Consider the following 12,423-nt stretch of genomic DNA (forward strand, 5'->3'; position numbering starts at 1 on the left):
GTTTTGTGAAAAATGATTGAATGACTTAACAAATTTTGTTCTGCATTGCCATCAAAGAAGACATTGAACCGGCTTGCTTGTAATGTATATAGCAGTAGGAAGATCCTTTTTTTGAGAATAGTGTTAGAGTGGTCACTAACTACCACAATTTAAATGTGACCATGCCCTGGTGGTTTGATAATTGCTTCTTAAAACAGTCAGTGAAATTTTGTTAACCTTAGTAATCAATAGGTCAAAAATCCACCAGTGATCTGCAGGGTAAAACATATCAGTGGATCATTATGGAAGTCTTTTTTTCCTGGACCTAAAATAAGTGATTCAGGATCTGGTACCTAACTGCGAGAGAATGAAATAAAAATATCTCTTGAATATTTTGAAGATACTGTTACAAACTCCACTAAAGACTGTGTCATGAGTAAGCTGACATTACAAGAATAAAGTTTATACGACATAGTCTGCTTAGCTTATTCGTACACATCCTCACTTCTTTTCTTTGCAATATCAGCTTTTTAGTATGAAAGCTAAAGCTTTCAGAGCGCAAAAGCGCAGCTTTCAACGTGTGCTCAGAAATACAGCAAGGCGTTTTTTTTTTTCCCAACAAAGCTAGAAAAGGGGCCGGTAAGTAGGGAGAGATGAAGCTGCGAGGCAATAACTGCATCATCCATAATCTGCTTTAAAGCAGTTGCAAATGTAGATCCACGACGCCTAATACTCTCGCCATGACACGCCAAGTACCTTAGTAATCCGAAGGGGCATAGAACGGGCGTTTTCAAACAGAGTCTGCTTTTGCTCCCAAAGCACACACTCTCCCAGCATCTGAGATCCTTCGAACTCTTGAATGCTGGCCTGTATTTTTGCTTTGTTTAGATTTGAGCACACTGCACTGATTGACAAAAACGTGAACATGCTGTTCTCATCTACATTCTCATATGCAGTGAAGAAAACTCAGCACAGAGTTGAACTGTGTTGAGGTATTTCTGTATTGTAAAATGTATTTTGGCCCTGGAAAACAGTGCTGATAAGTGCTCATTGCAGGCTCTAAGTATAAAACTACAATGGCACATATTCAGAACTGGCTAATCTAAATAACTGGGTAACTCAAACGTATTCTGTATTAGCAATTGTACATAAAGAAGGCACTTATGTATGGAAACAAATCAATACTTTTTTGCTTTTGTTAAAAAGCAAACAAATGCTCAGCTTTTAGGCTGTTGAATGAATACATATGAACAAAATGTTAATGTGCATAAAACACATTGCACTAATTGCTTCACTGAAAGGAGGAAAAATATGGCAAGTACCTGAGAAACAATGAATTTTAATAGATATGTGTTCTGTTCAGGTTGCTTTTGTGTCAGAGAAATCAATTTAGCACAGTCTACCTCGTATAAACTTTCTCATTCAGCAGTCCAGAGGGATTTGCTAGTGGTTCTGTAGACTCCTAAAACAGGATTTGGATCTTGCCTTACCTCATTGCCAGCGAGGGGCTTGCACAGGGAGATATGAATGGCGACGGTTGAGGGGCAGGGGCAGGCCTAGTCTGGCTCTCTTGCCTGCTCCAGCACCCCGCCGTTCTTTTGTAGCATAGGGGTGTTTGGGGCTATGCTGGAGTGGAGGGGGGCACCAAATCATGTGCCTATATTCTTTTTTGGAATGTCTGAAGGGGAGGTGTGGAGAGCTAGAGCACGGGGGTTCTCACAGAGATTTTTTTTTTCTTTTCTGGTGCCTTGACAAGAGACAAAAAATGACAATTACATTTGCAATGCATATTTGCACAGATACTTCTGTTCAAGACTTAAAGTTGCTTTAAAGCGAGTATAATTATTCAATTCCAAAATGTATTAGTTAGTTGCTTACATCACATTAGTCACATTCTGCATCGACAAGTTCTTTTTCTGTATCTGTATCGACTGTGTTTCAATGTCATCAAGCAACAAAAACAAAACAAAAATATAAAAATGCTAAAGGACTTTCTTTGCCATTTAAATAAAACTACAAGTGAGAAATATTTAATTTTAATTAATTAAACACATTATCATACATTTCTCTTTCAGGAGCGATTTTTTAAAAAGATTTCTAACTTTACTTTTACTCCGACAATGTTTTAAGTTGTTCTCTCCTACTCATAGACCAATTATTTGAAGAAGAATCCAAAGCCCCTGTCATCCCCTGTTACAGCAGTAATCATTACTTCATTTGTCAGTTGGACATTAACAGACTTTTGATAAGTGATTAACTAGAAGGCAATCTTTAACTTTATACAGCTTTCCTACAACAGATGTGCTGCATTAGCTCCCTTACACCCTGTATGCTGAATGTCACCCAGCTAAAAACATACAGCTGTAAACTCTCCAAAAAGTTATGGAAATAGTAGGAAAGAGCGTGGCACGCTCTCTGCAGTTAACTTTAGCTTCCTATTTTGGACGCTAACTGAAATTACTGTTGCCAAGTGGAAGGCTTTTAAAATGGGGTAAACACTAATTGCTGCCCCATTTCTTTTATACCGGTTAGCTCACATCTGCGACGGCGCTTCCAGCCTTCAAGCCAAGCCAAAACCTCATTATGTTTAACACTTAACAAAGGCCTGGGAAACAGGAGCAGCAAACTCACAGAGACAGTCAGATGCAAAGAGATTATTTATTAGAAAAATTAATCAAATGGTGGCTTATTCCCTCAGTTTTGTAGACCACTTCTGCTAAATGTGCAATTGTTTGTGCCTGTTTTGCCAAACTCTTCTGTAAATCTGATTTTAAGTGCATTTAGACAAGTCGAACCCCAGTAACTATGCCCCATTCTTCCTAATAAGGGTACTTAAGAAGTTCAATCTGTCTTCATTCTCTTTTATGTTCAGCTCAGTTACTGAGTGTGAAAAAGCTTAACTCGTGTGTTGTGAAATTTAAAGACTGCATTTGTGCCATAGGAAATAAGAGTAAGAGAGAGAGAGAGAGAGAGAGAGAGGGAGAGAGAGATGGGGATGGGGGAGTGGGTGGGGTGGTCACCAACAAAGTCCAATGTTGCTATGGTAACTTGTTTATGCCTCACTGGTGCATCTTGTAAATCCAATTAGAAGAAGATTGAGGCCTTGTCTTCTTGGGCATAAATGGGCTCACAAGTGAAAACTAGGCAAATAGCTGGAGAGGTTAGGACAAAGGATGCCTAGTTCCTCTTATCTCTTTGAATTAATGGCCCCCTAAGCACCAGACAATAGATGTGAACCAACGGTTCTCCATTTGCGGCCAGTTATTCTTGCCTGATGGGATATTGCTCATATCTGTCACTTTTTTACCACATAATTTGCAGTGGGATTTTTTTTCTACAAAAGCCCAATTCCAGTTCGAAGGGATAAGAACTATGATTGCCAAAAGGCCTAATCCGTTAATGGTAATTTTCATGGAGTGTTCATTAAAATCCTGACACTTTTACGTCTTGATTTCACAAGAGAGCGCATGACAATGCAGTGTCCGAGGTGGTAGCATATTGTACATAGTCAGCTGATAATGCCACATTTGTGTTAGCCAGTATTAATCTGGGTCAATTTGAGAAAATCCTGACTGCACGCAACATCCTCACATCAGCTGGGCAAATGCAAAATGATGAGAGCACAGATTGTGCAGGCCAAACTAGGGCTGAGTGATTTGGTGAAAAATATCTAATTGTAATATTTTTTTCTGATAAGTATTGTGATTTAACTGCATGCTTTAAGCTTTAATGTAGAGTGGGTGCCAGTTCAGGGGATCTGTGTTATTAAGTTACATTTCCCCACTTGGAATTTTTAATAATGTGGGATATACGGTGTGTGTGTATATATATATATATATATATATATATATATATATATATATATATATATATGTATATAAAACTTTACATAATGTGGGATATAGGGATGGGCGATACATATTACATAACGATACAAGATCTTCACGCTATATGATATAATGCTTTATAGTATATAGTTTTTCTGAGATTTAATAAGTTGAAACAGACAAAACAGAACTCTAATAATAATAATGAGAAGAAACCTACAACTACAGTGATTTTATTCAAGGTTTACAAACTGTACTGCGCTGCATCCAATTGAACAGGTCTCATTACGCTCACTTTGTAATGAAACATTAGTCGGTGTTGTTTAAGTACTGACGATACCTACAATATCCTCAGAAAAGCACATTGTGATATAATTTATCATGATAAATTGATTTATATGATTTATCATATCGTTTATCATGATAATGATAAAATATTGTTATATATCATTATATATGTAAAATATATATTGTCCACCCCTAGTGGTATATAATTGAAATGGCAGCTCTTGAGATTTGTAAATTGGACACTTTCAAATTGCGATTTCAATATTAAGAACAATTAATCTTTTAGGGCCCCATTCCAGCTTTCTCTCACTTTCTCTCTCTCCATATATATATATATATATATATATATGTATGTATAAAAGTAAGGTTTACACTAAAACCTTCATTTCAAGAGCTTCCAAACTGTGTTGCTAATTCTTTTCCCTTATGTTTTTAACTTCCTTTCTTCTATAGCAGTGTTAACACTATTGACAATTAACTTGCACTGTTATTCCATTCCTGTGTTTTAAAAAAATCTGATTGCGTTTGTTCAGCATTTTCTTTTATTTTGTGATTAGAATACATACAAAGTAAACTGCACTGATGTCCATGCTTTAAGCCTGTCTGGGTTAATCGCTCGGGTAACTAGGACAGCGATGCTGAACCCTCTTGACATTTTAAGCTCACCAGAAGTCTACAACAATGATTCTCCATGTCTGTACCAAATCAAAACAGCTCACATCAGCTATTTTATATCAGACCGGGCTTTTGCTCTCTGTCAGATGAACAGTGCAGTTTCAAAGCACGCCCTCCCCCCTTCCTGCCCCAAATAAACCAACAAATGAGAAGCACTCTATTATTTACTCATTCGATGTTGTCAGAAATGTAAAAGGAAAGGCAAAAGGGATTAGCAAAAAGCCTAGTATATAACATTGCAAAAATAAATCCCTGAACAGAAAAGTTCTCGGTCCTCAGGTTTAAGCAAAACAGAAATAACATACTCATAACCTGGAGCTGACTGTGTTATAACAGAGAAAATTTCTGAAACATAGAAAGTGAATATGTGCTATGTTGAGTGGAATAAGTCCCTTAATACCACTACCCTGCTCACTAAAACTACAAGTTAGATGCATTAATCTACATGGCTCTTCCCTGAAAGCCTTTCCATCAAACACGAATAGATTTTTTTTTCCGATGGCATTTATGTTTCTTTCTACTCAATTCTTGCAGCAGTTTGTAACTTTATTATTTGTAAAAGTTCATTGTTGCATAAATGAGTTGCTTCTTGAAAAAGAGCTCCAACTGACACGTTGGGATTCAAAATGTCTTTTATTTTCTTTTCCAGGTTCCAAAGTGGTAAAGGTCTGGTGATATATCCTGATATCGGAGACAAGATGGATATTATCTGTCCTAAGGCAGATGCCAGCCAGCTGTATGAGTATTACAAGCTGTACCTGGTAAAGAAAGAGCAGGCGGAGTCGTGCAGCACCGTCTTGGACCCGTACGTGCTGGTTACCTGCAATAAACCTGAGAAAGACATCAAATTCACCATCAAGTTCCAGGAATTCAGCCCCAACTACATGGGACTAGAGTTTAAAAAGAACAAAGACTACTACATCACATGTAAGCCAAAGCATGAATTATTTTTTCATCACTGCATCTGTTTCGCACCTGGGAGTTTATCTCCTCATTTCTAGAGAGCCCCACATGCGGGCCGTGTCACGCTGCAATGCCGAGGTTTCTATAAGTGAAACGTTAATGTATTTTTTGAGGGGACGGGGGGATAGAATAACGCTGTACTTTGACATTTCCGTCATATATTTTTGCTCTCGGCTGCCGTGCGTTGATGAAAAATACTTTGATGCTGAAGTTGCGCATTCAGTGGGACTGGGTTTATTTTTACCCACATTGCACAGATAGTGACACACATCATCTATCTTTTACATAATGGATGTGCTTGTGCATTCATGTAAGCACAACCACGGCCTTAATGAGCTTTGGGAAGAGGGTACATAGGAAGCAGAGGCATTTTCCTAACCTATTTGTTATGAGCTCCTCTTGGAAAAAGTGGAGCATGCTGGGGGTAGAAATGCTTGTTATGTAAAGACCCACATTTCAGCTGTCTATTTCACACAGGAATCAAGGCAAAAGTCCAATTTACTAGCTTTATGACAATGCTATTTTCTTTTTCTGAGTAGTTCTAAGTTTGTTCTTAGTTTGCATTCTCTCTCTTTCCCTCTCTCTCTCTCTCTCTCTCTCTCTCTCTCTCTCTCTCTCTCTCCCATCTCTGTTTCTTTGAGCATGTGGGAAAAGTGCCACTGTCCTCCTGAATGTCATTTCCCTCTGCTTTCTCCACTTAGGGGGCAAAAAAAAAACAAAAAAGCAAATGGTGTGAGTGTGTTCAGGTTCAGGTCTCATGTACCTCTCCTCCCTCTCCTGCCCAGTATCTCTAGCAGCCTGGCACCAAAGCCCTGTATCTAAGGGGTCCATCTGCCTGTACTCTCTGCTTACTCAGGGACTCCAGGGGTCAATAGGTCCTAGTGGGGGGCTGGGCAGTGATAACCTCCTGATCTAAATTCAAGCTCTGCTGCCATTTGGTGGCGGGGAGATCAACAGCCCGGCAGCTTGGACAACAAAGGCCTGCCTGATGGCCTGAGCAGGCACCAAGGCCTGCTAAAGTCATTAAACTTATTAAAAGGCTATAATTGCTCCTTTCCTCCCCTGCTTGTTTAGGTTAGTGTTAAGGCTGGTCTCTGTCTTATGTCTCTAGACCCGTTTCATGGGAGCATTTTATGAGGGTGTGCATGTTCACTAAGGGTGTATGGTATGATGATATATAATTATTACAAAAAGTATACCATTATCACAATAAACTAAGTCACAGTATGCTTTCTTGGGCATATTGTAGAAATTATCAGAACTTTAAGAACACTGACCAACTGCATGTTTAATTAAAAAGAGATTTAGAAGAGGTGCCGTATCAAAAGATTGATTGCAACAGTAGTGTCACATTAAAAAAAATCTATCAGAAAATATAAGTATGATAATTTTATTCAAGGGTGGCACGGTGGCGCAGTGGGTAGCGCTGTCGCATCACAGCAAGAAGGGCCTGGGTTCGATTCCTGGCCGGGCGACCAGGGTCATTTCTGTGTGGAGTTTGCATGTTCTCCCTGTGTCTGCGTGGGTTTCCTCTGGGTACTCTGGTTTCCTCCCACAGTCCAAAGACATGCAGTCAGGCCAATTGGAAATGCTGAATTGCCCCTAGGTGTGAATGTGTGTGTGATTGTATATGTAGGTCTGTCTGTCTGCCCTGCGATGGACTGGTGACCTGTCCAGGGTGTATCCTGCCTTCCGCCCAATGACAGCTGGGATAGGCTTCAGCACCCCACCGCGACCCAGAAGGATAAGCAGTTTAGATGATGTATGTATGTATGTATGTATGTAATTTTATTCAACATTTTACATACTCAGTTAAACAGGACTAATTCTGCTCTCTAACATGTAACGTACAGTTGGTCAGTGTGCTTTAAGCACTGTCTATGTTCACATAAGCACAGAAAACCATATTCTGATATAGTACAATAAAATAGTATCATGTTGCCCACTCCTAATTTATAGTTTGTCTTACCCATTTTTAAAATGTGGCACAACTGTTGTGCTGTCACAGTGTGTCTATTCTAACTTCTCAAAGCGCATAGAAATTAAATATTGTGACATACAGTCGTATGCAAAAGTTTGGCCTTGGTCAGATTATGTTTTGTTGTCTTTCTAGGTATAAATAAGTAAACATCCTCTAGAGGGAGCACACTTTTGCACATGTTAATGCACAATTACCGTTTATTAGCTAAAGTTAAAATATTGGAAATAAAAATATACATTTTAAATGTAAAAACATTTAATTTTGCCTGTGCAAGAGACATGGCACATTCAATATTTCAAGTTTTATTTTTTCATTATATTGAACTAATTTTCACTTTTCCACCCCTAGTGTTAACATGAAGGCTTTTTAATCACGACATCCTCTGAGCAGACTCTCAGGCCTGGTTGTGCTGTCATCAGTTGGTCATTGATTTGCTGTAGCAGTGTGGGCAGATAACCATGATGCGCAGTGACAGCTGCCACTCCTGCTCCACCACCGGAGTACAGCCTGGCGCATTCATTTTTTTTTCATCCTCCTGTATGAAGCGTCCTCTCTTAACCAAAGGCCGCTGCTTCCTTTCCGCTAATGCATTGCGTGGGAAAAGGTTGGAGGCGAATTCTCCAAAAGAGAATCAGATAGGAGCGACAGCCTGCAAGGTCAAGGTTAAAAGCGTTGCCAGAATGGCAGATGAGAGGATCTAATGCGGTCCCAAATGAGAATGTACCTGAAGATGTGTGGATGAGAGACAGAGAGACAACAGAGCTGGTTTTGTTCCACTCAGGTGAGAGTGTGGCCTATTTGCTATAGCCTACATGCTCCTCTATTTGAGAGAAGCTAGGAATGGAGAGATATTATATGCATTTTCTCCATCAGAAGGCCAGCATTGTGTTTATCATGCTTTCTCCTTTTCTAGTGAAGATTTAATTTGCGGTGGCCGCCTGCAAAATATTTGCCTCCACAAAAACAGAGCGGGCCCTGAATTCGTTGTAATTTCTTCATTCTTCCCTGTTGCTTTTTCACCAGTCCATCCCTAAATGGCCCAGAGTGGCTTGCTCAGGAGCATGAGAGGAACCCTCACACAGATTTCATCTGGCATTCATTTACGTTGTGTCAATTAATCCCGTCTGGATATTTGAGAAGCAGCCACTCATGCCCGTCTTAGCCTTCACGCTTGTCTTATTAAAGTGCTTTGCCCAGGCACGGTCCCCTTCGTTCCCGTTAGCGTATGCTGATGACTGTCGCACCCTGAGCCTGGCTGAAGCAGAGTAATCAGCGTCATCATCCGCTCCATTCACTAGCTTTCCACATTAGTGAGCGTGCATCCTCTCTCAGCTTCATTATGGCAAGTCAAATGGCGTTGTCCCATGCATTTGTCACTTTGAGATAGCACAAAATAGACTGGAATCTAATTTTTTTTTTCTCAGACAATGACGACCATTTGTTTGCAACCTTCTTCCTTTGAGGTAGGCTGATATATATTGTACAGCATTATTTAGTGCCTTGTCATGCTGGATATGGGTAACAGAGGCTGACCGTGGCGGGCAGGATCCGGCTTTCCGCTGATTGGAGAGGACACGGAGTGGCAGGGGAAGGCCGCTGGGATATCTTCCTCTTCTGCTGTCTCTGGCTGGTGGGCTCCTCCCGTATGCCATCCAATATGCCAAGAGACATTTTAGACGCCTTTCATCAGCAGCCAAACCCTTAAGTCCAATCACAGCTTGAAACCCTCTCCAATTTGGTTGTTGCAGTGTGACAAACAGTGCTTTGTCCTTGCCATGGTTTGACTTTTCCAGGGATGCATTCTGCAGAACGCTGGCCAAAACAACAAAAAAACAACAAAGCGACCTTTAACCAAACACATAAAGGAAAAAATTTGTTCTGATTGGTGTTCTGAAGTGGACTATCTGTAAGCATTGTCCATAATTTACCGTTTTTCCTATGGGTGGAAAAAAGGTGGTCATGATCCGAACCGAAAGAGGAAAATCTCGCCATGTTGGCGTGAAGATGGGTGCTGGACGTTGGGACGTCAATTCAGATGATGATAGGGAATTTTTCTAGCGGTTAAGCTCTCAGGCCTTTGATTAAACAGCAGACGTATGAAGTAATGAAAAAACAAACATGAATCTCGGGGCTGTGATGGAAATAATTGTGGTTGTCCAACATATAAATAAGGGTATAAATACTCGGCTGTTGGCAAAAACCAAATGCGTTTCTGTGAATTCAGCTGAAATGCGAAATGGCCCGTGTTCCATTCCAGCCCAACCACAAACAGCCTTCTTCACATACGAGGCTTCTCATTTTTCAGCTTGCGTAATGGAGGCTAGGGAACGTGGATTGTTAATGCCCCTATACCAGAGACACAATTAGACTAAGGCGGCCTCAGTCAACATCATTGTGTGAGTGACTTGGTGTAAAATGATTGATGACACAAGACAAAACAGACTGTGCCTGAAGCTAGCATCTCCTGCAATCTCTGCTGCTTTGATGGCGACACTGTGACATGTCAGTATGGCTCTTCTCTACAGAAGCTGAATTGCCCTCTCTAATTTGTCTTTTCTTCATTTATGATTTCGCTGTTTTTTCCCACAAAATATAATTGTCCTCTTTTCCCTTTTGCTTTGGAAATCATGTGCTTTTTCCCTTAGCACACTGCAGTACTGCTTAAGGAGTGAAGGCTATCCATCTGCTCTGTATCTTTTTGATCCATTATTTTCATACTAAGTGAGAACGTAACATATTTAAGACTATTAGACTATAGTATGACCATTACATTGGTTATTATTTTTATTATGTTTCATGTACAGCTCACTAATACATTTTTTTCATATGTAATCTGACTGAAATGCTGGTTGTGGCAATCTTTTCGAATAATTTATTGGAACTCTTATTGGTTTTGATGGAGTGCATGTTGTCTGGCTGTAATTGAGGCTTTCTCAGTGTAGCAGTTCTCACCATATTTTCTTCCACCTTTTGGGTTTGTCTTAACAGCAGAATACTGCGGTTTTGTCTCTCCCGAGCCTCATTTGCGACCCTTTTGCTTTTGGCTAGCTAATTAGACTGAGCTAGCAAGATCAGCTTTTCCTCCAAATCATTCTGTTTAGCTAATGTTTTAACTGTTAACTGCAGCCACAGCAGTAGGATGGACAACAGTGCATACCCAGTTGTTGGTTGTAAATTAACTTTTGAACATCACACCTGATACATGATACAAAACATTCTCCTTAGTAAATGACTTATATGTAAATACATGTTATTAAAGATCACCATTCAAGTCTGCTTTGACAACAAAGGATGATTTATTAAGCTAACAGAACGTTCATAATTCAAAACAAGTTCATAATTTTTTTGTTGAAGTGTTGCAAGTCCCTGACTATAATATTTATGTAAACAACTAAGCAATTAATCAGTGGAGCTTGCAGAACACTAATGCCAATAAATGTCACATTCTAGCTGCCAGTGGCATCATCAGAAAACACTAGATCAGTGCAGTAATCGTATAATAATTGAAAAAAAAGTAATGAAATGATCAAGCATTTGAGTATAGTTATTCTATTCAGTACATTGTACCATAGAGGGGATGTGACTCCTGCTAACCAATGTAATGACAAGAACATTATATGTACCAAGTTTGCACTGAGACCCATTTTTGACACCCTTCAAATCTCAGAGCATCATAGTGGTACATCATTATATCATTTATCTGAGCATTGTTGCTCAGGTTTATACCAGCACACATGCTCTGCTAGAGCACAGTATATGAGGAAAGATCTGAGGAGGGTCATGACACCTTGGATTTGTCTGGACTTGTCACTTTTTTTCAGTAATATTGAGCTAAATGTGTTCTCAATTTCAATGCCAGACGAATGAGCACATTTACTGGAAGAAGACGGACTTTTCCCCTTCCGACTCACTCTCCTGCCCTCTGTCTCTCTCTCTCTCTCTCTCTCTCTCTCTCTCTCTCTCTCTCACACACACACACACACACACACTCTCTCTCTCTCTCTCTCTCTCTCTCTCACACACACTCTCTCTACATCCTCAGACTTGCATACCTTATTACACTGAAGATTCAATCAACAGGAAAGTAGGTGTTGTCTTTGAGCCATTTGACAAAACAGTAAAAATTTCCACAGACTCGTACACACAGGCTTGGCAAAACGAAGCACTTCTGTGGGCATTTCAGTCGAACAGCCAATATAATGTTAAGCCTTGGCAAGATGAGTCAACTTTTCTTGAAATTGCTGAAGTGCAGCCGAAAGTCTGTTGACACACCCGAGTCAGTGTGAATGGAGGTGCTGAGCGCTAAAGGCTATAGGTGGCTACTCCTTTATATGTTACAGCCATGATTTTCTCGCACATACTTGTCTGGCTCAGAGAACACTCTTTCGAGCCACGTTTTAGTTTTCACAGTACATTATTTTTTGCCCCCTCTGCTTTGTCCCATTGAACTGAAAGCGTAGGGCTAGTAGCTTCGGCTGGTATTGTTTGGAATAACTTTCTCAAGGCTTCATGTGTCTATTTTAATACCCTGACATTTGACTGTGATCTCAGCTCCTTCCATCTGTATATCATAACCTCTCCATGCAGCCAGGAGATTTGCATCACACACACCACATGGTTCTGATTGCTTACCCATACACTCATACGGTTGATGCAGTTTGGCTATGGCTTGCAGAGCTGTTACGGATTTGCAGAATAAATGGGCAAACC

General features: G+C 40.1%; 1 protein-coding gene across 1 annotated transcript in view; it reads left to right on the forward strand.

The window, feature by feature from the left end:
* LOC118807251 (ephrin-B1-like) overlaps positions 1-12,423 on the forward strand; it is a 50,372-nt gene that overhangs the window by 15,791 nt on the left and 22,158 nt on the right. The window contains exon 2 of the mRNA XM_036569208.1: positions 5,419-5,696. Coding sequence (XP_036425101.1) covers positions 5,419-5,696 — 278 coding nt within the window. The remainder of the gene's footprint in view (positions 1-5,418; positions 5,697-12,423) is intronic.

Source organism: Colossoma macropomum, unplaced genomic scaffold, assembly GCF_904425465.1.
Source record: "Colossoma macropomum unplaced genomic scaffold, Colossoma_macropomum, whole genome shotgun sequence".
Taxonomy (NCBI): domain Eukaryota; kingdom Metazoa; phylum Chordata; class Actinopteri; order Characiformes; family Serrasalmidae; genus Colossoma; species Colossoma macropomum.